At 42.2% G+C, this 23,680-nt stretch overlaps 1 protein-coding gene across 1 annotated transcript; it reads right to left on the bottom strand.

Annotated features, from left to right (window-relative positions):
- Positions 1-17,467: 17,467 nt before the first annotated feature.
- Positions 17,468-22,916, bottom strand: LOC311493463 (GTPase IMAP family member 2-like). Its single transcript, XM_084552143.1, has 5 exons — positions 22,893-22,916; positions 20,890-20,930; positions 19,567-19,593; positions 18,641-18,691; positions 17,468-18,382 (listed from the first exon to the last, which is right to left on the bottom strand). Exons 2-5 carry the CDS (start codon positions 20,906-20,908, stop codon positions 17,835-17,837), a joined length of 645 nt encoding a protein of 214 aa, XP_084408269.1. The 5' UTR covers positions 20,909-20,930; positions 22,893-22,916; the 3' UTR covers positions 17,468-17,834.
- Positions 22,917-23,680: the final 764 nt, after the last annotated feature.

Genomic DNA, 23,680 nt, shown 5'->3' with positions numbered 1-23,680 from the left:
TGCAGAGTGTCTCTTTGTGTTCCTCAGTGAAGTCTTCAGGCTGTAGAAGCAGCAGGAACACATGAGGTCCAGGAGCAGATTGTCTCTGACAGTTTCTAATAAACTCTGTCAGTTTGTCCGTACTGGGAAGAATCAGATCTGGGGTGTTGATGACAGCTACTTTTTTGCCATTAAATGTTCCACTGATTCTCAGACAGGACTCAGGTGCTTGGTTGAACACAGTCTCTCCCAGGATGAAGTCCCCCACTGAACTCCTCTCAGACCAGCTGCTCCCCAGCAGAACAACCCTCAGCTCAGACACTGTGGAAGAAAAGATGTATAAAAGCAATTAAAGACAGACTGACACTGAGTCCTTTCTAGTCTCAGTGCTGTTTAGAAATCAACAGAATAACAGGTTCACTTTGACTCACTGAAAGGTGGCAGGACGTAACGGCTGCTGCGCTTCAGGGGAGACTGGTCATCTGTGGTAATAAAGAAAAAGACATGAATACGTAACACTAGTTTACTTGTTAACCTTCTCACCTTTAACCTTTACAGTAACTCTATTCTTATTTTATTCTATTTTTTATATCTTCTGCATCTTGCACTGTTGTTTCCTGCCGCTGTAACGCCCTAATTTCCCCACGGGGATGAATAAAGTCTTATCTTATCTTATCTTAACTCCTTCACCACTCAAGTCATCATTCAAACTTCTCGTGCAGACATGAGTCAAAGCTACCAGAACCCAACACAGACTCCCCTGAAGACTGGTCCCCTCAGTCAAACATCCAGACAACCAGGACATGAGCCCAGGATCAGAGAAGTTAGTGTTACACCGCTCGCACACATTGACGACATCAGTGGTGTAGAAAACGTAGATTTTATTTCTCCACCGTTAGGACAAGTAAAACTGTCACAAAACAAGCTGTCGGTATTTTAGCTCCTCGTGTACACACACCGACCAAAAAAAAACTTCTTTTTCACAACACACTCGTCTTCTATTTTTTTCTCACTACTCAGTGTCACAGACAGCTTATACTGCCACCTACTGGAAAGTGCGATAATACATTTGTTGAACAAATAGTCGCTGATGCTACCTTGATGATACGCTTTGCCTTGGTCTAGTACGCTGAACCAAGCATTTCCACCAAGACCATCTAGTATCTCTTGAATGCGGGGTATGGGGTGCCTGTCTGGCATTGTCTTTTTATTAAGCCCCCTGTAGTCAATGCAAAGTCTGAGGCTCCCGTCTCTTTTCCTCACACAAACCACTGCAGCTGCATATGGGGATGTGGATTTGCGGATGAATCCTTTGTTCAACAAGTCCTGGATGTGGTTCTTTAGCTCCTCATACAAGGGTCGAGGTATCGCATTATACGTTTTGGCTACTGGGACTCCATCAGTTAACTTAATGTCCATTTTTAAGTTTTTGTTCCTGGCGAATGCACCTGATTCCTCCCTGAGAACTTGTTTAACCAGTGCTTGTTGTTCACTGGTCAAGTGGTCCAAATTAGGCAAGGCAAGGCAAGGCATTTTTATTTATATAGCGCATTTCATACCAAGAGGCAACTCAATGTGCTTTACATAAAAACAGAACAAATTAGAACACAGTTAAAAGCAAGAACAAAAAAAATTAACAGGTGGATCCCACATTTCGTCTTTTTGACCAGTTTGAGAAGCTTCTGTTTCAGAGTGAGGGGAAGTCTGAGAGTTTCCTACAGCTACTGAATTAACCTGGTGTTCCTCTGGGCCACTGGGTAACAGTCAGTTATTCTCTGCATGCTCCCTATCACCGTTTTACCTGGCATTGTGATGTCATGGCCGGTGGTATTTCTCACGTAGATGTTCACTTTATTCAAAGAGCAGGAAATGTTTACTAGCTGGCAGCTAACTTTGAGTCCCTCATCCAATGAAAGGTTCTCCTCAGGTTCGAAGAGCATTTCAGTTTTCACTTTGAGACCTGTTTTGACAGGGCAGCTAATGCACTTGTAACCGATGCTCAGTTATACTCAGTAACTGGCTGGTTCAATAAACCCCTCGACTTTGCGTTGTGTTGAAAATGATGGTCGGGAGTCTTGTTTATCTCGTTTTTCAGTTCCTTTATTTCCTGCACAAAACAGCATACAGTGGTCAGTCATGAATTGGTAGGCTCGGTACGTGAGTCTCAGACACGGCACTGTAAAACGTATAGCAAGCTATGTTAGCACTGTAGCTTCCTCGCTAGCTTACTTCAAAGTGCATTAGGTTGTTGTAACAAGTCGAACAGCACACTCTTAATACCTTATATTGACAGTTCCACAAAGCACAGTAATTACATATTGCACCAGTAACCATACAGGTATTAATACATAGTATTGTGCCCAGTGCTGTGATCTGCAACGTACCTCAAGTGTGGCTCTCATAGAATGGCAACGTAAGGTGACTGCCAGAAGAACTTATTGCTAGAGAGGGCGCTAATGAGCCAACCCAACCATAAATGTGCTACCACATACAAGTGGAATTTAAAACACTGTATACACCGTTACACACTGTGTTTGTCCTCCTGGAACTACAACAGGTGTGCGGCCTGTTCTGACAGCGTAAGTAGCATTCTCACTCGTAGCTCCCTGAATAAGGTTTAACAGCGCTTCTGCCTTCCCTGATCCAGGTCTTAGTGAATTTCTGAGCAAAACTACTCTTTCACTCGGCTGACCCTGGTCCTCTCTCTCTCTCATTATCTCCTCAATGGCATTAAACCCTATTATAGGTTTTTGCACTATGTCCCTGCTCACTAGTACTGGAACTAGTATCTCATCAGACCTTGTTGTTTTAGCTTTTGCATTACAAAGACTGAGACTAACCTCAACCCAGCCCTGAAAAGGTATTTCTGAGCCGTTGGCAGCTCTTAAATCCAGCAGTTCATCATCATTTAACAGATCACTAATGGGGTTGATTTTGGCATCTGGTAAGTTTTGAGTCTTCCATGCCTCACTCATGATGGAAACTTGTGCTCCTGTGTCCCACAGGGCTTGAGTCTTCACACCATTTATTTTGAACCAGACAAGACACTTTTTGCCTACCAGCTGTGCGACTTGTTTGCACTTTGTACACAGGTCGAATGAGCGAGTTGGTTGATCAGTCCGTTTAACAGTTGATTTTTAAGGTGCTGCATGAGGGTGACAGGTGTGCAGGTTTCTCTTTTTTCCTCGCATTGCACACAGGTTCACAGGCTCTGGTTTAGATGTGTCTGGGTTTGGATCACTTTGGGACTTTGTTTCTGAGGTCATGGCACGTCCCCCAGTCACAACCTCCGCCCGTGTCCCAACGGTTTCTGTCTCTCTACCACTCTGCACCCTTTAGCCCAATGTGTCTCACTGCCACACTTAAAGCAACGGTTACAGTCTTTGTCGTCCTGCTGACATGATGCACATCACCTTCTTGGTCTTTTAAAAGCAGTAGCTGGTGCTTTTGTTTGATTATCGTCAACAGTCTTTCTCTCACGCTGCACCGTTTGCACGAGTGATGCTACTTGGCCTGTGAGCTCCCTGGTTGCTGTGTTGCTCTCCTCCATTTTTTTAAATAAGGGATTTTCTTTGGTCGGCTTGTTTGGTTTAGCTGAGACTGTGGTTGTCAAAGGGTCGTGTTCGTCCTCACTTCTCTCTACCGAGTTTAGACTTGCTCTATGAGTTGCTTTGTTTGTGGCTTTAATCTTTTGGGGTCTCTCATTTTCATTATATTGAGCAACTCATCACTACTGTTCTCATCCTGCAAATCCATCCTCATCTCTGCTCTTCTATTGTCATTTGACAAGCCTGTCATGATGGACTGAGAACCCTGGCTATGGACTAGCTCCTTGTTATATTTCAGGCCAGACTGGGCACGCTCTGATGCAAACAGGACTTTTTGGTGCAGATCAAGTACTCGGACCAGAAAATCAAGTGCTGTCTCACTAGGTCCCTGTACAGCTTTTGTCAGCTGCTGGTACAATACAGTTGCATCCTTTTCAGCATAGTTGGCTCTTAAAATGTGTCTGAGAGTAGCTAGGGTGAGATCTGTTTTCCCCTCTGAATAGCTCCTTAGTTTCAGTCCTGGGTTCACAGCCCGAATCACTGCCTCCATAACTTCCACTTCAGGATAGCCTTTCCTTAGACCACTGTCAATCTGGTGCTCAAGGCTGCTAAAGCTCAAGGTGTCTTTTGAGGTTGACTCACCGACATGTTGTATGTGTAAACATGCTTGGCCAATAAAGTCTGATTCTGAAATCCTTTCTGAAACCACTGGAAGAAGCACAGCAGCTGTTGCCAATGGACTCTCTGCCTCTGTGTCGAGGTCCCTTGTCCCGCGCTGTCTCCTGCGTTACTCATTGCTCCAGCGACGACAGAAGCGGTGCGCTGTCGCCTTGCTGTCCTCCCGACATGGACTGTGAATCAGCCCCCCCCTCGCCCTCGTTGTTGACCACTGCTGAAGAGGAAAATGGCGCTGGTCCCACGTCGTCGGTCTCCCGCCGGTTCCCTCGCAGAGCATCAAGTGCATCGTTCAGCTCCAACAGCACAGACATGCCTTCATCTTCTCTCTTCAAAAACTCGTCACGTTCATAAAAGTTCACGATGTGCTTAACCAGTGCACGACGGCTTTTATTCTTAATGTCCTCAGAGTCTTTTCCAGCAATTTTACAGTACTCACAAACTCTGTGTAGTTCCTCTACGGTCAGTCCGGACAACTTTACTTCTGTTTCCAGAAGAAACTCTTCTCGTTGCTCCGACATCTTGTTAACAACGTTTTACTTTCTCACACTTGAAAAACAACAAAACGGGACGGTGTCGTACCAGCTAAACTATTAGCTCTGTTAGCTGACTCAGGTCGCTCTGACACGCCGGCGTTTTCTCGTCTTTTCTCGTCTTTTCACGTTTTTTCTCGTCTTTTCTCCGTCCTCCGTCGTGAAGCTATAAATCTCGGTGGGACCTCCAAAATGTTACACCGCTCGCACACATTGACGACATCAGTGGTGTAGAAAACGTAGATTTTATTTCTCCACCGGTAGGACAAGTAAAACTTACAAAACAAGCTGTCGGTACTTCAGCTCCTTGCGTACACAGGCTGACCTAAAAAAAACCTTTCACAACACTCTTCTTCTATATTTTTCTCACTACTCAGTGTCACAGACAGCTAATACTGCCACCTACTGGCAAGTGTGATAATACATTTCAGAACAAAAATTATAAACTTAAATGATAAAATAAGATAACTTGCTATATAAGCAGGCCTGGAATTTCGTCATTTTAGGGTCAAGGCCACTTGGCCTTTTGTCTTGTCAATTTTGAGGGCACAAAGGCCAAAAGCCAGGGCACCAAGGCCATAAAATAAAACAATGATTTTAAGTCCACGTCCATAATGAATTTAATGTAAGGACTAATGACGCTTCTGTGGAAGATTGGAGTCTCAGTTGAAACTGTCAAGAAGGTAAAGAAACATCTCCTATACTTTTTCATGTCTGAAGAAACTATTGAACCTATCTAAAAAGAATACAAAATGAACCGTATCAATCTGATTGTTGCTTGTGATTTGTCTGTCTTGTTTTTACATGTGATTATGTTTTTTTATTATGTTTTTATAGTTGTCTATTTTTTAACCTGTCTGCAAGCCAAGTTTCCCTTAGGGGACATTAAAAGCAACAGAACTGAGCTGAAGTACACAGGAAATTATGAAGTCCATCACTCATCACTATTAAACCAATCTCCACACACAATTTTTGCTCAATTGACACTAACTGTGCAAGAACATCTTCAGACTGTCCTCAGAAAACTACTACACAGATTTTTGATTGATTAAAATTGAGCCTACAGTGCATCAGAATGTTTGACTGTAAACAGTAACGTAGCCAGCCACCGGTGTTAGCCTACCTGTCTTAATGTTTATTTAACCAGAAAAAACCCACTGAGATAAAATCTCCCCCCATAGCAAAACTGGTCTGGCCCAGTGGTGGGCCACACAACCCACTTGCACTTGGCCTACATGCATGAATGAATTGCGGCCCTTATGTGGCCCACATCCGGCATCCAACATGTGTGCCACATAAGGCCCACAACTCAGCCAAACTGCAACCAGAGCTGCAACCAGAGCTGGCCCTAATCTGGCCCTAAGGTGGGCCAAACTATTTTCAGGAGTAGCTCCTGATGTCAGCCTTAATTCAACCTTAACTCAGCCACTTAATTTATGTGCCATATTTATTCAGATATATTGATATATATATTTACATATATTAAAAAAAAACAAGTACAGTATTATAAGCAAATGTTTATTTTTTAGTCATGTCAACACAGTACACACACCTGCACATTTAACATGTTTAAAAACTGTACATTTATGATTTTACACATGTCCATAAACTGGATAAACTGGATTCTCTCCACTCTCAGCACCAGTTTAAGATATGGTGCTGTCCATGCTTTCTCTTCATCCTCTCCAGTCTGCCACCATCTCTACCTGGACAGAGGTGGAACCATCTTTTGATGGTTGAGTCTATTTGCTGGTCTGTGGCCCCAGATGTTAGACCTCACAGCAGCTGAAACATACACACATAGCACAAATGATTGGAAATTAACATTTTTGTATCATTAGGTAATTACAGTAGCCATAATGTAATCAATAAATATAACTCTTTAAGATTCTTAAAAATAGAGTCTGTAGGTTTGTAAACACAACATTCAAACTGAGCCGGTTTATGGTTGTTTACACAAACAATATTTCAGTATAAACCTCAAACTTCCTAACGCTAACCGTTAGCCACATAGCTAACCGTTAGCCACATAGCTAAACGTTAGCCACATAGCTAACCGTTAGCCACAAAGCTAAACGTTAGCCACATAGCTAACCGTTGGCCACAAAGCTAACCGTTAGCCACATAGCTAAACGTTAGCCACATAGCTAACCGTTAGCCACATAGCTAAACGTTAGCCACATAGCTAACCGTTAGCCACATAGCTAACCGTTAGCCACATAGCTAACCGTTAGCCACAAAGCTAAACGTTAGCCACATAGCTAACCGTTAGCCACAAAGCTAACCGTTAGCCACATAGCTAAACGTTAGCCACATAGCTAACCGTTAGCCACATAGCTAACCGTTAGCGCCCCTGGTTAACATTCAGGCTAGACTTTTGCGATGGTGATCTGGCCAAGACGGCAGCAGTTACACGTCGGTTAAACAGCAAACATAGATTAAAAAGCGACTATGAACAGCCAGCACACGTCAACCAACTGTAACTTACCAAAGTAGCAACACCAAGATCATAAATACATAAAAATTACATTTTGGCAGGAACAAGCAAACAAAAACTTGACAGCAAGCTAGCAAGCGTTTGTTGACGTTAATATTACAGGTTATGGTCGGCACGTTAAAACTGGGCCAACGTTGTACTGATATAACGTCACTGTACAATTTAACGTTAACTAACTTATATGTTGAAATTCTTATCTTATTCGTTCGCTAATTTATCACTGTCTTACCTCAGTCCCGGTGACTTTTTCCCTCTCTTCAGTTCAGTCTCAGACCCAACGTCACAGAGGGTTGTGAGGGTGGGGTGCGTTTGATGAAGTCTCCTTGGCCGGCCGGTGATAGATTGGTGTTGAACTGTCATTATAGCCCGTCCGAGCGGTTCATGCCAGGCTCTAATCAAACCCACCACTGATGATGAACGTCATCAAAACACGCTTTTTTTTTCTTAAAAGACGCTAGGTGTTAAAGCTGTGTTAACAGGAAAGAGGCAGACTAGAAAACCGCAAAACCAACTGGGGCAGTGCGGGCGGGGCATCAAGGCCACCGTGGCCTTAGGGCGGATATTTTTTTCAAGGGCACAAGGCCAAATTGCGAGGGCCACGAGGGCCATGGCTCTCGTGGCCCTCGTGGCCCTCGTGAAATTCCTGCCCTGTATATAAGTATAATGAAATCTTATTCCAGGTGCCACATTAGGTCTCCAATAAAACACATGTTTTCACTTTCAGTGCTTGTTGTGTTTTCAGTCCTAGTGTTGTGTCCTGAAGCTCAGTGTCTGCTGGTACATTTAGATTTAAAAAACTAAAGTAAGAGCACAGAGAGAAAACAGACGGGGACAAACATGAAGGAGGACATCACAGGAGAACACAACATGGTGAACTGACAGACTGACGACTGAATCCACAAGAAAGGAACGGGTAACAAGACACAGGAAGAAACAAAGACCAAAACCATGACACAAACTATCAAACAGTGTACGACTGATTCTAAATGTGTCCTCCAGATCAATCACATCAAACTCACGTGCTGCTGCAGCTGCCATGTTGGAAACTCTGCTGGAAACGTCAGAGACTAAATCAACTGGAGATCAGCTGCTGCACATGAAGAACCTGGAAGAAGAAGAAGAAGAAGAACCTGGAAGAAGAAGTGTTTGCATTTCAATCTCAACAGTCTTTACTGTCTGAGCTACTGAAGCCTCCAACAACCACAGCATTCAAGCCAGAAACCAGCAGCACTCTACTGACTACAGAGGCTTCAACACAACATCAACAACAAACACATTGTCACAGGTGAGATGAGCCAGATTCAGTCAGCAGAACACAGCAGCTAATTAATCCTAGTCAATAACAGAGACCTAAAGACAGAAGCATCATCCAGCAGCCAGAGCTGAGATGGAGCCAAACACATTTACTGAACCATCAAACTACATTATACAACCTTTGTCTCCCTCTTGTGGCAGTGACAGTAATTCCGTCTGACGTCCCTCAGGTTCTTTCATTGTTTCAGGACACACCAGTGGTGATCAGTGTTTGTCCTTCAGCTGCTTCCTGGTTCAGACTGTAACTCTTCCTCTCCACGTAGACTGGACACTCAGAAACACTTTCTAGATGATTGTTTGTGTCATGCCAGAGTTTAGCTGACACTCATTAGCTTCATTAGCATTAGCTTTAACAAGAGCTTGAATTCATTGATATGAAGCAGTTCTGCTCTGTAGCTGTAGCTCTTGAGCTTCCAGTGGAGAACACTTGAGCTTTTCCATTTTGACTTTCTACTTCTTCTCACATATCTCTGAGGTCAACGTTGAACTTTTTACTCCACTACAACTGTCTGACACATTTAGTTCCTTTTCACATTCCATGTTTCCGTCTCCTTCCTTTGCAGTGGAAAGGATGTTTCTACAAATTTGCTGATTTTGAGTTTGATTGTTTGGTTACCTGAAACATTAATGAGTTAAGAAAATAAAGATCCACAAAGAATGAAATCATTCTCTTAGATCAGCTTTAAAGTGCGTCATCAAAACAGGTGAAAACAGGTGTTTTATTGAGCTCATCAGGAGCTGAGTGGTTGTCACAGGACACCATATGATAAGTGGAGCACATTCAACTAGCCAGCAGAACAGAAAGTTAGAAACAGCTCAACATGAAACATCCACAGCAGCAACATGCAACAGAAGCATTAATGCAGCAGAGAGTAGAAGGAAGTATTTCTGATATATTCTGATGGTGATTCTGACATAGTTTTCATGTCCTTCAGGTTTTAAATGCAGGACTTTTACTGTCTGTCACTGATTCTGTAAAGAAGTCAAAGTGCATGGATTCCTTTGATAGTGAAGAGAGGTTTTAGTGGTGACGCAGAGAGCTGCAGGATTCTGTTGCAGTTTGTGAATGTACCGTCGCTCAGTAGTGACCAAATGACTGATTATTACCTCCATCATTTATTTCTACTCTAATACAGGATAATAAGGTCCAGGTTAAACACATCTCTTTAATCATCACATGCATTTGACATGGGTAAAGCTTTAGTGTCACATGTCCAGTTCTTCCAGGCCTGAGCACAGTATTTAGAAGAACACTGATACCAGTATGACTTTAAATCACTGTCAAGGAACTGAAAGAAGAAACTAAAGAAAGGTCTTGTTCATAAAGGAAATGCTCCGTAGTGTGGAGGTCAAGGCAAAGCAGCCGTAAAGCAGCCTCTGTGCTTTCTAGTGTCCAGCTGAAATGTGATTGTTCAGCATTTCTTGTAGTTGCTTTGTGAGCCCTGACTAGAAATAAAGGAAGTGAGAGTTGAACTCATGAGACACTAGAAGTCACTTCCTCCTCTCTCCTCAGATACAAACACTGGAGAACTGATTCTGACGAAGGTATGGGAATGAATCTTATCCCAGTACCAGAGGATGAATGGACTCAGGCTATGGTCTGGTGGTTGGGGGGTGGGGGCCTGGTGTTGCCTGTGAATGAGGCTGATACGTTTCAGTTTCCATCCAGAGTGACCATCAGATGTCTTGTTTTGTAAATCTGACAAATGGGAACTCCACGTTTCCTTTCAGTACATTCTGCTACCAAAGTCTATCCTGATGTCAAATGTGTCTAGAAGTAGATGTTCAGGAGCTCTGAGCTCATCTTCATCTCATCAACACAACTCATTTAAATCCTCGTCATTCTCTGTGCTCACTCAGTAAAGTTCTTGGTTTCAAGTCACAGGAAAGAGGTCAGGAGGAAAAGTCCCAGAACGCCCCCACTGGCCTCTCAGCCCCCCCTCATCCTACCAGTCCATTTCAATCCATGTTCACACCAGGAGTTATGAAAAGGATCTGATTTCCAGTTGTTAGACCAATAAAATGAACCCTTTCAGACTGTCTCCTAGTGACTGAATCATCAGAATCACTCTAAGACCTCGGCTTCTAATTTGTCCACCATCATATAAACCTTTGATTTCCAGAAGCAGTAAAGTGCTGCTAGATCAACGTCTACATGAACATGAGCTAACGGCACGCTGAGTAAAGTCTGACTGGACTGATCCTGTGTCTTCTAATGTCATAATGTCCGTCTGCTGGAAGGGACCACTGAAGCATCAGTCCACAATGAACTGGTAGAAAGAATGGGAATGAACTGAGTGGTCTGTTACTGAGAGTTAAAGAACTCTTTCCTGGTCGTGTTGAAGCAGTGAAATCTAAAATGACGGCTTTGATTGAAATGTTGAAAATGATCAACTCCTCCATCCACACAACTACACACTGCACTGACTTTATCTGAAGGCTTTTAGTTGGACTCACCTGCTGAAGTCTGCGCTGCGTCCTCACTCCAAGACGACTGAAGTGAAAGTGAACGAGATTCATCAGCAGAACAAACCACGAGGAACGTGTTCTCTGGTCAATATCTAAGCTCAGCCTAAACGTCAGATGACACTCACATGTTCTTCCTCATATCTGAAATCATTCTGTGACTGAGTCTCATCAGAAGATTTGAACCTTTGAAATCTGGACACACTGAGCTGAAGAAGTTTCTCCTTAAAGTTCAGGAACAGTGAGCAGCTTTTCTCTCTCTCTGTCTCAGTAATGACATTCAAACTCTTCCTGATAGAAACACTACACACATTATTGTCTAATTATTTGGAGGAGGCAGCTGGAGCTGATCAAGTGTCCAGTGACACATTTCAGACATGAACCAGAAACATGGAGGATTCAATAAAAACCACTGTCCACAGTTACAGTTTTTTCCAATTGCTTAAACACAATTTTGCAAACTAAACTGGTTTTATCAAAATACTAACACAATTCACCAAACCACTCACCCAAACTGCAAAATACCTCATATATCCCGCAAAATGAAGCACTTCAACCAAAATCAAACTTTTGCACCAGATGGCACACACTTTTTTTGTCTTGACACAATCTTGTCTAACCAACTACACACTGTTGGGCATAATGAAAAGCACTCTCATCTTTAGTATGCTTTGCCATAATGCTAACATAGTTCAAACTGTAGAGAATTCTTCAGATTGTTCATATGCACAGAAATATTTACAGATACACACACGTGCTATTGAAATATTTATTATTTTATTTTTCACCAAAGTCAGTGCAACATATGCACAGCAGATATATTTACATTGGAGTGAACTAAAATATGCTCACAACACAGTAAGCTGAAAAATACATTGTGCAGAAGAAATGTGCAGATAAAAATAAATAAATAAATAAAGAGGAAAGCAAAATAGCTAGACAGCATCTTGCTGGACAGCTGGGTCTGGCCACAACGCCTCGTCCACGTCACATTCTCACCCTCCCTCTTCCTCTTCCTCTCTCAGCAATGTCTTCCATTGTTGTTGTAAAAGAAAAAAAGATGTTCACCTGTGGTCTTTTATTGCTTACTTCCTGATTGAAGTGTTAACAATTACATAACACCTGTTTGGCCAGGTAGCACATATAGTGGCCAATGAGCTCATGTAGTGCGTCATTTTACAGTTTTTTCTGAATGCTTAAGCGCTAATCGTGATTCTTGTAGCACAATTTCTAAAACTATTAATACGTATAGCAAAACCACTCACTGAGTTTGCAAAACTAAAAGCACAAACACTGCTTTGCACTCAGTTTGCAATTTTGTAACACACACTTTGCAAAACTGTAGGCACAATTCACTGCACAACACTCTTTTTGCGGAACTTTAAACACAACTCACTGCTTACACTCAATTACCAAATTTCCAACACACTCCTAGCAAAATTATACACATGTATGGCTATCATTAACACTATTTTGCCAACTGTCTGGCACACTTTCACATGTGAAAACTGTTTTAGATAATTAGTTCACTTTGCAATCAGCCTAAGCACTATAAATAAGCCACAGGTAAGCTGTCTGTGTGGAGTACAATGGAAGGAGCAGGAAGAGTGAGAAGAGTGAGAATCAGAGGAGGCCGAGGAGGCCGAGGAGGCCGAGGGAGAGGACATGGAGGTGAAGAAGCGAGAGGGTTAGAGGAAGTTAGAGGAAGAGGACAAGGAGGAGCAAGAAGAGGACGAGGAGGGGAAAGAGGAAGGGTAAGAAGAGTAAGAAATAGAATAACTGATGACATCAGAGCTATAATAGTGGACCATGTCATCAACCATGGGATGACCCTGAGGGAAGCTGGCCAACGGGTTCAGCCTAATTTGAGCCGCTACACTGTGGCAAGCATCATTAGGACATTTCGAAATGAGAATCGGTAAGTACTTTGTAGCACTGCCATATTCTAATGAGAAACACAACAGTACCATACATGCAGAAATACTGAAATTGTTACTTTACAGAATTGCTAGACGTCCAGATGTTGGGGGCAGAGGAAGAATGTTCACTCCAGAGCAAGAGACCCATATAGTGAACATGGTGATTGCCAATAATGCAATAAAACTGCGCAAAATACAGCAGCGCATAACTGATAATGAAAACATCTTCCAAAATATACACCGTGTAAGCATTTCTGCACTAAGTCGTGTACTTGCGCGCCACAGAATAAGAATGAAGCAAATTTACAGAGTTCCTTTCGAGAGAAACACAGAACGTGCAAAGCAACTGCGATATGACTATGTGCAGGTAAGCTATAGTGTCATTGGTTCTGAATTTGGAAGTGCATACTGTAGTGCTGTGCATAGGCCTGATGTGTTGCATTTGTTTTGTCTTGTCCAGAGAGTGATGGAACTAGAAGCAGATGCTATTGGACATGAGCTACTTTTTGTAGACGAGGCCGGTTTTAACCTCAGTAAAACCAGGAGACGTGGCAGGAACATTATTGGACACCGTGCCATCATCAATGTCCCAGGACAACGTGGTGGTAACATAACCATGTGTGCAGCTATAAGCCAAAATGGTGTTGTTCACCATCATGCAACCATAGGCCCATACAACACTGCACACATTATTGCATTCCTGGACACCTTACATGACATGCTCACTGTTCAGAGACCAGAGCATACCCGATATGTCATCATATGGGACAATGTTAGTTTCCATAGGGCTGCTTTGGTCCGCAACTGGTTTACAGACCACCCATCCTTCATGGCACTCAACCTCCCTCCATACTCTCCATTCTTAAATCCCATCGAAGAGTTCTTCTCTGCCTGGCGCTGGAAAGTGTACGACCGTCATCCTCATCAACAGGTAGCCCTTTTACAGGCAATGGAGGAGGCACGTGGAGATATTGACCAGGCATCATGTCAGGCCTGGATACGGCATTCAAGGAGATATTTTCCCCGGTGCCTTGGACTGGAGGATATCGCATGCGATGTGGACGAAATTTTGTGGCCGGACCCAGAAAGACGACATGATGTAGGCTGATTGTCTTTTTTTTCTTTTTTTTTTTTTGTGAAATCACTATTTTGTGTTTTGACTTTGTCTTGGTTTTGATGAGTGTGAATAAACACCAATACTTGAAGTTTGGATCCTTGTATGTTTACATGACACTATGACAAAAGTATGACCTCAAATCGACATCTATACACAGAGAAAGCAAAAGCCAGATGTGTTTTGTATTCATACCATCAGTGTGTAGTTGGCACATTGTGTGCTTAGTATATGATGGCTTGTGTTTACTGTTTGATACGAAAACACCATTTTTACGAAGGTGTGAAGAGTTAATCTAGCTGTGTTCGCTTTTGCAAGAGAACTACAATGTTGTGAGAATTTGGTGAAAGGTTTTCTTATTTGTGTGTAGAGTTTTGCAAAAATAGCCAATAGTTACAAAAAATGTGCTTAAGCAATTGGAAAAAACTGTAAATGGCAGTGTTTTGAAATCGCAAACATGTGACTTCATGTCAGATTGTTGTGTCTTATGCAGAGAACCGCATTCAGTACACTTAAACAGTGCCATTTTGAATTGCAAAATGTGTGTAAAGCAGAAAATGTGTTTAAAGTTTTGGAGATTTGAGATGAGGTTTTGCTCCCTGTGCGTCAGTTTAAATATTTGTGCTATCCATGTCATTTTAGTGAGTTAGCGGCTGGAAAAAACTGTAATGGAGTCAAATACCAGCAGACCTGAAACAGGAGATGTTAGAGCTCCACCTGCTGGACACATCAAACCTGCATCAAGTCATGATTTAAATCCCCATGAACATGAATCCAACATATTGTAGTGAATGGATGATTGGAGGCAGAAGATGTCATCTTTCAGTCAGAAATGCACACATTCAGTAACACACAGGAGCTCTGTCAAGCTGGACACCGGTTCACTCACAGCACTAGACTATCCTGGACCAGGGGCCTCATGCACGAAGACTTGCGTGGATTTCCTTCTAAATCGTGACGTAAGTTCAGATTTAGAAGCATTTCGAAACACATTTCCTTACATCCCAATCGAGCGTACCTGACCCCTCCCTGTCCACACCCCTTTTAGATATGCAAATTATATTTAAATTGACTCTGCACCTGAGATTCCCCTCTCTGCACGATCAGAAAACGAAAACATCGGAATGAATAAGACGAGAAAAAAGAAGAACTTCACAGAAAGTGAATTGGAGACGCTACTCACTGGAGTGGAGATGCTCAAAAATGTCCTCTTTGGCACGCTGCCACGTTTACTTGCATTTGTGCATCAGTATGATCTGTACACTGATCGAATGAAAATGTTTCCTGTTGACATTTACAAATTCTTGTGATGGTTCTTATCAATATGTGTGCAGTCGATAGCTCTGATTACATTCAGAAAACCGTCTCTCGCTGCAGATTGCTCTTTAATGTTGACCTGTTCAGATGCATTGTGGGTATCTGATATACCTGGCTGACATGCTGATAACTCCGTCCCATACGGCTGGCATGGCTCTGCTCAGGGTCGACCGGCACAGTCCCGATCGGTCGGCCAGCTCCCTCTGGAATGCCCTGGTTACGAGGAACCTCATGTGGTCAGTTTCCCAGTATCACCTCTAAGTGTCACCAAAGGATCGATATCTGTAGAATCCAGCGTACGCCAACTACGTCGTTGGCTTTGGAACATACAAAGTTCCCGGACATTTCACTCTTGATACATCTGAACTTTTCCATGAGCGAGTACGTACATAACGTTTTTGTACGCACACAACCTTTGTACATGAGGCCCCTGGCCTCTAGGTGCTGTGAACAGACCTGGCATTAACATGTGTCTCCAAATTCCTTTTTTTATGCCTAGAGTGTGCTCTGGACATAAAACAGGGTCAGAAGTCCATCTACATTTATACTGACATAAAAGAGCAGATTGATTCTGATTCACTTTTGTTATACACGTCCTTCACTTGTATTATTTCAGCAAGTCATTCTTGTTCCTGGTCTCTGAAAGTCCTTTCCCCTTTTTCTCCCTCTCCATTTCTCCTTTTATGCTGATGATGAGATGAGGTTCACATGTCAAAGAGCATGTTTGTTTTGAATGAAAGTAAATCTCTGACGTGTGTTTTTAAGGTCATTGGAAGCTTTTCACTTCAAGAAAATGTGTTAAATGAAAAGTGAAATGATGCCTTTGATCTAAACGGTTCATTATCAGAGGAAGAAGAAAAAGTGAAAGCTTTCATTGGTTTAATGCATTTCTCTTTTTCAAACAGCTTCTCTGGACCAACAGTAAGTTGATTTTAAATGTGCTGATGTTCTGTCAGTTAATCTTTAACAGAGTCTGTTGAGATCATCTGACTTAGTAAATGATTGCTGAACACTTTGTTATGAGCTGGATGAACCAGGACACACTGGTTTTGACTGACTGTCTCTTTCATACCTGGTTCTTTCAGGTTGAACTCATAATATACACTGATCAGCCATAACATTATGACCACCTTCCCAATATTGTGCATCAGAGAATGGACATGGGCCTTCTGAGGGTGTCCTGTGGTGTCTGGCAATTAAATATTGTTCTGGGGGTCTTTGAGGGGAGGGGCCTCTGTGGATCATCCCACAGATACTTGATCAGTTTGGGATCTAGTGAATTTGGAGGCCAGGTCAACACCTTGTGCTGTTCTTCATGTTTTTTTTTAGTTGTTCCTAAAGTGTTTTTGTGTGTGTGTCTGTGTCAGGCTGCATCCTGCTGGGGATGGCTGCTGCCATCAAGGAGTGTCATCGCTATGGGGTGAGGGTGCCTGGTCTGGTCTAGGTGGGGTGGGGGTGTCTGGTCTGGTCTAGGTGGGTGCTACATGTCTAAGTAACATCCACACCAATGAATGCCAGGTCCAGAAGTTTCCCAGCAGAACACTGAACTGTCACAAGATGGTTTAAATGTTATTCACTTCTCCTGTCAGTGGTCATAATGTTGTGGCTGATTGTGTATGTCTCTATATCAGTCGTTGTCTGGACGTTGGCATTGGTTGAAAACCTGATGCCTGTATGCTAGTCTAATAACCTATTCTTGGTTGTCATCTCTTTTCAAGTCGTCCCAGGTTGATCCAGATAATGAGATGAGATACGTCTCTATGATTCACTGGGATACATCATCAGGGATGTTCAGATCTGATCTGACATCTTCAGTGATGCATTTCCAAGGGTTTTATAACTTTATATCACAGTTTCTATTACAGCTGCACAATAATTTTTGCTGTTTTAGTAAATGTTACTCATCTGCTGGATTATTGATTTGATTTGATTTTTATTGTAAATATATCTGTTCAGAAGCTCAATGCATTTAAAAAAGAATGAAAATAAGACCCTGACTGAGATCCTCTGTAATGTTATAGTGGAACATCATAGACTGTGTTTATATGCTCTATATACTTGTACGTGTTTTAACTACTCTGCAGCACTCTGGTTCAACACTGGTTGTTTTTAAAGGTGCTTCATAATTAAAATGACACTGATTTATAAAAGTCTCATGTAAAGCACAGTCCATACGGTATGTCTATGTTTAACATGACATTGTACATGTTTACATTTATACTGATGTTAAAGAACATATTAATCACAGACAGTTAAATCAAGTAGTGTTGTACACCTTACTGCATAATGTACACGTACAGCAGCAGTCATATTAAATTACAAATTATATGATTTAAATGAGGTAAAAAGTTTCCCACAGATGTCACCACTTCTATAAATGTGGGGACACCTCTCAATCTTTCCACGTCACTCAATTTGTCTTAGGATCTTTGACACACAACCACACACACACACACAGCATATTGACAATGGTTAACGTTTCAGATGCTTTCCATCGTTCTCCTTCACAATCTGTCCAAACCTTGTTAACAGCTCTTCAAGTTCAAGGTCTTTCCGCCACAAAACTCTGTCTCTACACATTCTGATCATGTCTCTTATTGGTGGATGTTGTCGATACTCTTCCATGAAGCCTGGCTGCTCCTCTCTGGGTGTTGATATCAGAACCAGTGAATGATGAAATGATCGATCACTGAAGAGTTCCAGGACTCTGCAGAGTCTCTGTCTGTGTTCCTCAGTGAAGTCTTCAGGCTGTAGAACCAGCAGGAACACATGAGGTCCAGGAGCAGAGAGTCTCTCACGGGTTCTTACATGTTCTCTAAGTTCATCTTCAGAGATGTTGGAGAGCAGCAGATCTGGGATGTTGATGAGAACTATTACTTTGTCTTTAATCAGTCCACTGACTCTCAGACAGTGCTCTGGTTCTTCCTCAGTGTTGAACTTGTTCTCTCTCAGGATGAAGTTCCCCACTGAACTCCTCTCAGAGCAGCTGTTCCCCAGAAGAACAACCCTCAGCTCAGACACTGAAAAGAAAAACAGTGAATGATAAAACACAGTAACACAGAGAATCCACAGTGAAACACTAGAACTGGATTAACAATGAGTGAGGAGGTGGTCATTCTCTAAGAGGACATTTTGATCTGAAACTCATCATTTCATCCTGAACCTGCAAAGATGTTGAAATAAATAAAGAGTAAATGTGAATCTAGAGCCTAGAAAAGCTGTAATCCTACATGTTAATGTGACCAAGAGGATTTCTGACTCAGGTCACTTTAACTTACTGGAAGGTGGAAGGTATTCAAAGCTGCTGCTGCGCTTAGCCTGAGGGACCACTGCAGGGAGAGAGAACATGTCGATGCATTGACTGATGTATTGATGTGTGAGTTGATGTTTCAGCTTGTAGTCATCTCTCTGGATTCTGTGTGTCTCTCTAACTTCTTGCTTTCATCCACTTCCAGAGCTGTGTTCAGTGACTTAGTTCCAGACTAAAGTGGGAGTGAATACAACTATTGATCATGTCTGATAAATGTTTCTAGACACAGTTTATATCAACCAGAACCGTGTTTCCTGTTAGTATGTGTTCATGTGTAGACAGATTGAAAGTGGTTCTTTCCAACAGCTACTTTGAAGATGAAATTCCTCCTTTTAGAGGAAGACCATGAGCATTTAGTCTCTGGGCTCATGTTTCTATGGTAGAAACATGTAAAGACTCCTGGTGTGATGAAGCAACATGACAAACACACAGTTCATCTGTCTCTGTCTTTCCACTGATCAAAGTGGAGCTTCTAGTGTCCTGCTGTGGATCCTGATGTTGTTGCTCTGGTGTCTTATATTTGGGTGTTGACTTCTTGGAGTGAGGAATCACACATGACATTTAAAAGGAGGAACAAGTACATCAGGTGAGAACCAACAACAGCTGCTGCTCTGCTCTTCCATCCAGCAGTTACTAAATGGTTCCTGTCTCACCTCAACCATCCATGACTAACCTCCAATGGACTTTCATTTAGCTCAGCTTGATCACAAACCAGCACTGATATGAGGAGGATTTAAGGTGGACTGAAGAGAATCTGTCAGTCATTATCGAGTGAAACTTTCTAACTCACCAGTCAACTTGGAAACATTTCAAGAAAATGTGACTTATTGTCTACAACCTGCTGGAATTCTACATGTTCATAGAAGATTTAGGAGACACTTCACTTTTACTTACCAGGAGGGGATGGTGGTGGAGGTGGTCCTGTAGAGAAACATAAAGTAGATTGATTGATTGATGTGAAGTGTGTAATCAGTGTGATAGTCAGAACTAAACATCCTGTAATTGTTGGTGTCCACAAGCAGCTCAATAACTGATTTACTTCATCTGTGTCAACATCTAGCAGCTCCACCTCACTACCTGTGATAGTCTGGGAGTGAAGTGTTAACAACAGTCATCCTTCTCATTTATTATTCTGGAGAAATGTTTTTTATTCATGAATATCAGGTCAGACTGACAGAGTTCATGTAACCTGGTCATTGCTCTAAGCTGCAGCTCCTCTGTTCTGTGGCTGATGAACCGTCTCTAAATTAATCTAAACTAGAATCAACTCAGGAAATGATTCATTATGAGGAGACTGAGTTTGATTCTGTCGTTTAAAAACGTCTCAGTGTGAACGGCTCCTTGGCTTCATTAGTCTGGCAGCTACTCATAGATTATATCAGAGACAGTTAACTCTTGTTTCTAACCCTGGAACCATGATCAGTTATTTACTTTCTTTTCTTCTCTAATCCCACCTCAAGTTTACATCTGAACTCCTGTAACTCCCTCTCTTTCTTTTTTCTCACCTTCTCTTTACTTTTTCACATTTTGTTATTACTGTTGACATATCTGCTTTATGTTTGTATAAGCCTTTAACAAAAAATAATAAAAATATGATTAAAAAAAACTAATCAGTGTTTAGTTCCTCCCTTCCTTTTCTTCATCAGTGACCTGGTTCCTCTGAGGATGAAGCTTCCAGCTTCAGGTCTAATCTGAGTCTTTGTCTCTAGAATAAATCAGATCTTAACATGTGAGAGTCTTTCCATCTGGTTCCAACATCTGGATCATGTCTCCAAGTCAACCAGCAGCTGTTGATGGTTCTGATCCAGCGGTAGGTAGAGATCCATTAGAGACAGCAGCTGCTACAATATTCTACTGACCACATGATGGCGCTGCTGATTTACAGACACACAAACTGAGATCAGATCTCAAGTGCTGGCTGGGGACGCATGTGGAGACACATTTAGATTAAGACCAGGTGGGGACACATTTTAATGACGCAATGAATGAACTCAGGAAGTGAAGCCGACTCCCCAGATCAGACGTTAATGAAAGATCTGAACAGAACCTAAATCTTCCCAAGTTTGAAATTAGTCCTGGAAAACTTTATCTCAGCAGAGTGGAGGCAGCTGAGATAATTATATAAGACTGGAACTGGACATACTCTGACCAGAGTGGAATGGTCTGTCATCATCATCATCATCATCATCATCATCATCATCATGATAGTGAACTCACTTGATTCTGAGCCTCCCATATTGTCACCGTGGGTGAAGAACCTAAAAGAGAACATGGTGACATGTTAATGAATGGTCTGATATCAGCTGCTGGTGCCTTATGTTCCAGGAATAGATGAATAAATGTAGAAGTCAGACGTCCAACATAAAGATAGTGAAGTTACTGACTGATAAACAGCATCATGATAATATGAAGGAGTCAATGTTAGTCTCTGATCTCCTCCTCCAAACAGACAGTCCTCAGGTCTGGTTCTTAATGTTCCTTCACAACACCACATGATGGTGAGTGACTTTAATAGAACCAACATTCAGACTGAACGTCTGCTCTCATCAGGAAACCTCAGCTCTCATCTCCAGTCATTTCACACTGAAACATTTGGCCCAGCCTTTCAGACACATGTTAGACGTTAAACACTGAAATCAATCAATCAATACAACTAAATCATCTAATGTCACGTTTTCTAGCTCCTCTTCAAACTCCTCATCTTTCAGTCAGAAATGCACACATTCAGTAACACACAGGAGCTCTGTCAAGCTGGACACCGGTTCACTCACAGCACTAGACTATCCTGGACCCGTCCCTGCACACAAAGACCAGGACACGTCCCTGTCCAAAGCCACATGTTACATGCTGGCTCTGTCAGGTTCCCCATGATTGACTGACAGCCTGTTCAGTCCTCAGCTGACTAAGATCCAGACACAACATATTTCCTTCCAGATATTTCTGCTTCAAACACTGCAGCTCCTATCAACAGCAGCCAACTACTGAGGCCAGTATATTATTCTACCAAGTGGATGGACATTGTTATGAAAATGGATCGTTTAGTAACTCAACCAAAAAAGATAACAGGTATGTTTATGGATGACAGTGGCCAGGGGCGGACTGGGACAAAAGATCAGCCCTGGCTTTGGATCAGACCGGTCCACCACATTTGATAACACACACCTTTTCAGTCTTTTTGGTCTCTTAAATGTGTACACCAAGTGTGTAACTCTCTAAACCACGTACCTTAAGCCATGCAATGAGTTAACTTTAATCAGTGAGAGTGGACAAATTAAATCCTTCCAAACAGTGTCATTTATTAACTCTACATAAATGTATACTCCACGCCTCCATCACAGTAATAAATCTTAAAGCAGCATTCATCTGTTTTTACTGGTCAACGTCCTTTGCTCTACTGGACGGCCAAAGTAATCTATGTCCTCCTGCTCTCTGCTCCTCTCTCTCACTAACACTCTCCTCTGCTATCTCAACCTAGCTCAACAAAACATGAACAGAGACTGTGGGTGAGGATGCAGTCAGGTCCACAATTATTGGATTCTCTGATAAACAGACACAGCTGCACTGACGTAACACTGGCAATGAACAAGATGATGTCATTTTAAAAACTGTGATGTTCTTTCATTTCTGTTCATTGTCTCTAACCATCCACATAAAAACTGGAAACACATTTTCCAGGGTCAAAAAAGTAGCTTAGCATTGGGCTGGCCTACTACTCACCCCACAAACAATACTAGTCTAATAATGAAGCTAGAATGCTGCTCTCTGACTGACTGGTATTGTTGGTGAATGCTGGTTTTGGTGGAAATAATAATAAAAAAAAATAATAATAAAAAAAGTATCGGCTATTGGCCCATACAGGACGAAGGCCCACCAGGACAACGCCCCGGACACCAGATGACCAGTCCGTCCATGACTGCAGTCATTTCAGACTGAAACATTTGGCCCAGCCTTTCAGACACATGTTAGACTGAATGAAACAAGAGACTTTCAGATAAAAGCAGAAAAGAAAAATATTATAAATAAGCAGATGAATAAATATCTTGGTATCAACTGTCTGAGTCATGCAGGTCTTTTACTGAGAGCAGATTTCTCCAGACTGGTTTCTAATGATTCCTTCATATCAGCACCGTGTTAATCAGCAGTAAACCATCTCAGACTAAACATCGATTGATCTTTACCAGATTATTTCTATTTATTCAGTTTGACTTCAGTTCTCTTACCAGCTCAGACTCCTGCTGCGGCACGAACATCAAAAACGAAAGTGAAAGTAAGTCCAGACAGTGAAGGCGAGGAGAGATGAGTAGTTAATGTTGGAGCTCCACCTGCTGGACAGAACAGAGAAGAGCTCTGCTGCGTTCAAGCATCCAGCAGCTGACATGTGCTGCTTGGAGACAGACTGACTGGGACTGAGAACACTGCCACCTCTGCAGCACATGTTTCTCTGCAGACTGTCTGAAAAGCTGAGGATACCTGAGATAAAGAGACCGTATCAGCACCAACAGCAGCATCCTCATATCAGTGAAGTCCAGAAGAAAAAGGCTTTCACATGGAACTCACTTCCTGTCAGAGAAACTAACCTGTGAGCTCTGTTCTTTGATCAGTTTCTCTGTTCAACAAGCACACTGAACTACAGGGAGTCACTTTATTCATCTTTGACAATCACAGATCAGTACATGCATTAAAATCATCTGGAATAAACAATTTAAGAAAACAAAGAGAAACTCATGATCTCTGAAGCTGAAAACAAAAACTCAGAAAGAACATCAGATGAAGATCTGCAGGCTGAACAGCAGCTGGCTGCACCGACTCTTTGAACATTACTCAACACGTCTGAGATAAAACAGGAAAGAAAACAACTCAAATGTTTCTGCTATAAAACGTTGATCTGAACAAACCTGAGGAGAGAAAATCCAGAATGATAGTCAGCTCCATTTGACCTAATCTGTTATCAGTGGTGGTTCACCAGCTCCAGTAAATCCTTGTCTGCTGGTCTAAACTTTATCATAAT

The sequence above is a fragment of the Chelon labrosus genome (genome assembly GCF_963514085.1).
Source record: "Chelon labrosus genome assembly, chromosome: 9".
NCBI classification, from domain to species: domain Eukaryota; kingdom Metazoa; phylum Chordata; class Actinopteri; order Mugiliformes; family Mugilidae; genus Chelon; species Chelon labrosus.
The sequence above is the reverse complement of the archived record's forward strand: the minus strand, read 5'-3'. Positions and strand labels throughout refer to the sequence as shown.

Bases quoted from the DNA above. Each gene is read 5' to 3' on its own strand.
- LOC311493463 (XM_084552143.1), bottom strand. The intron at 18,692-19,566 runs GTAAGTAAAAGT...CTCTCCCTGCAG, and splicing joins TCCACCACCATCCCCTCCTG to TGGTCCCTCAGGCTAAGCGC. The intron at 18,383-18,640 runs GTAAGTTAAAGT...TTTTCTTTTCAG, and splicing joins TGAATACCTTCCACCTTCCA to TGTCTGAGCTGAGGGTTGTT.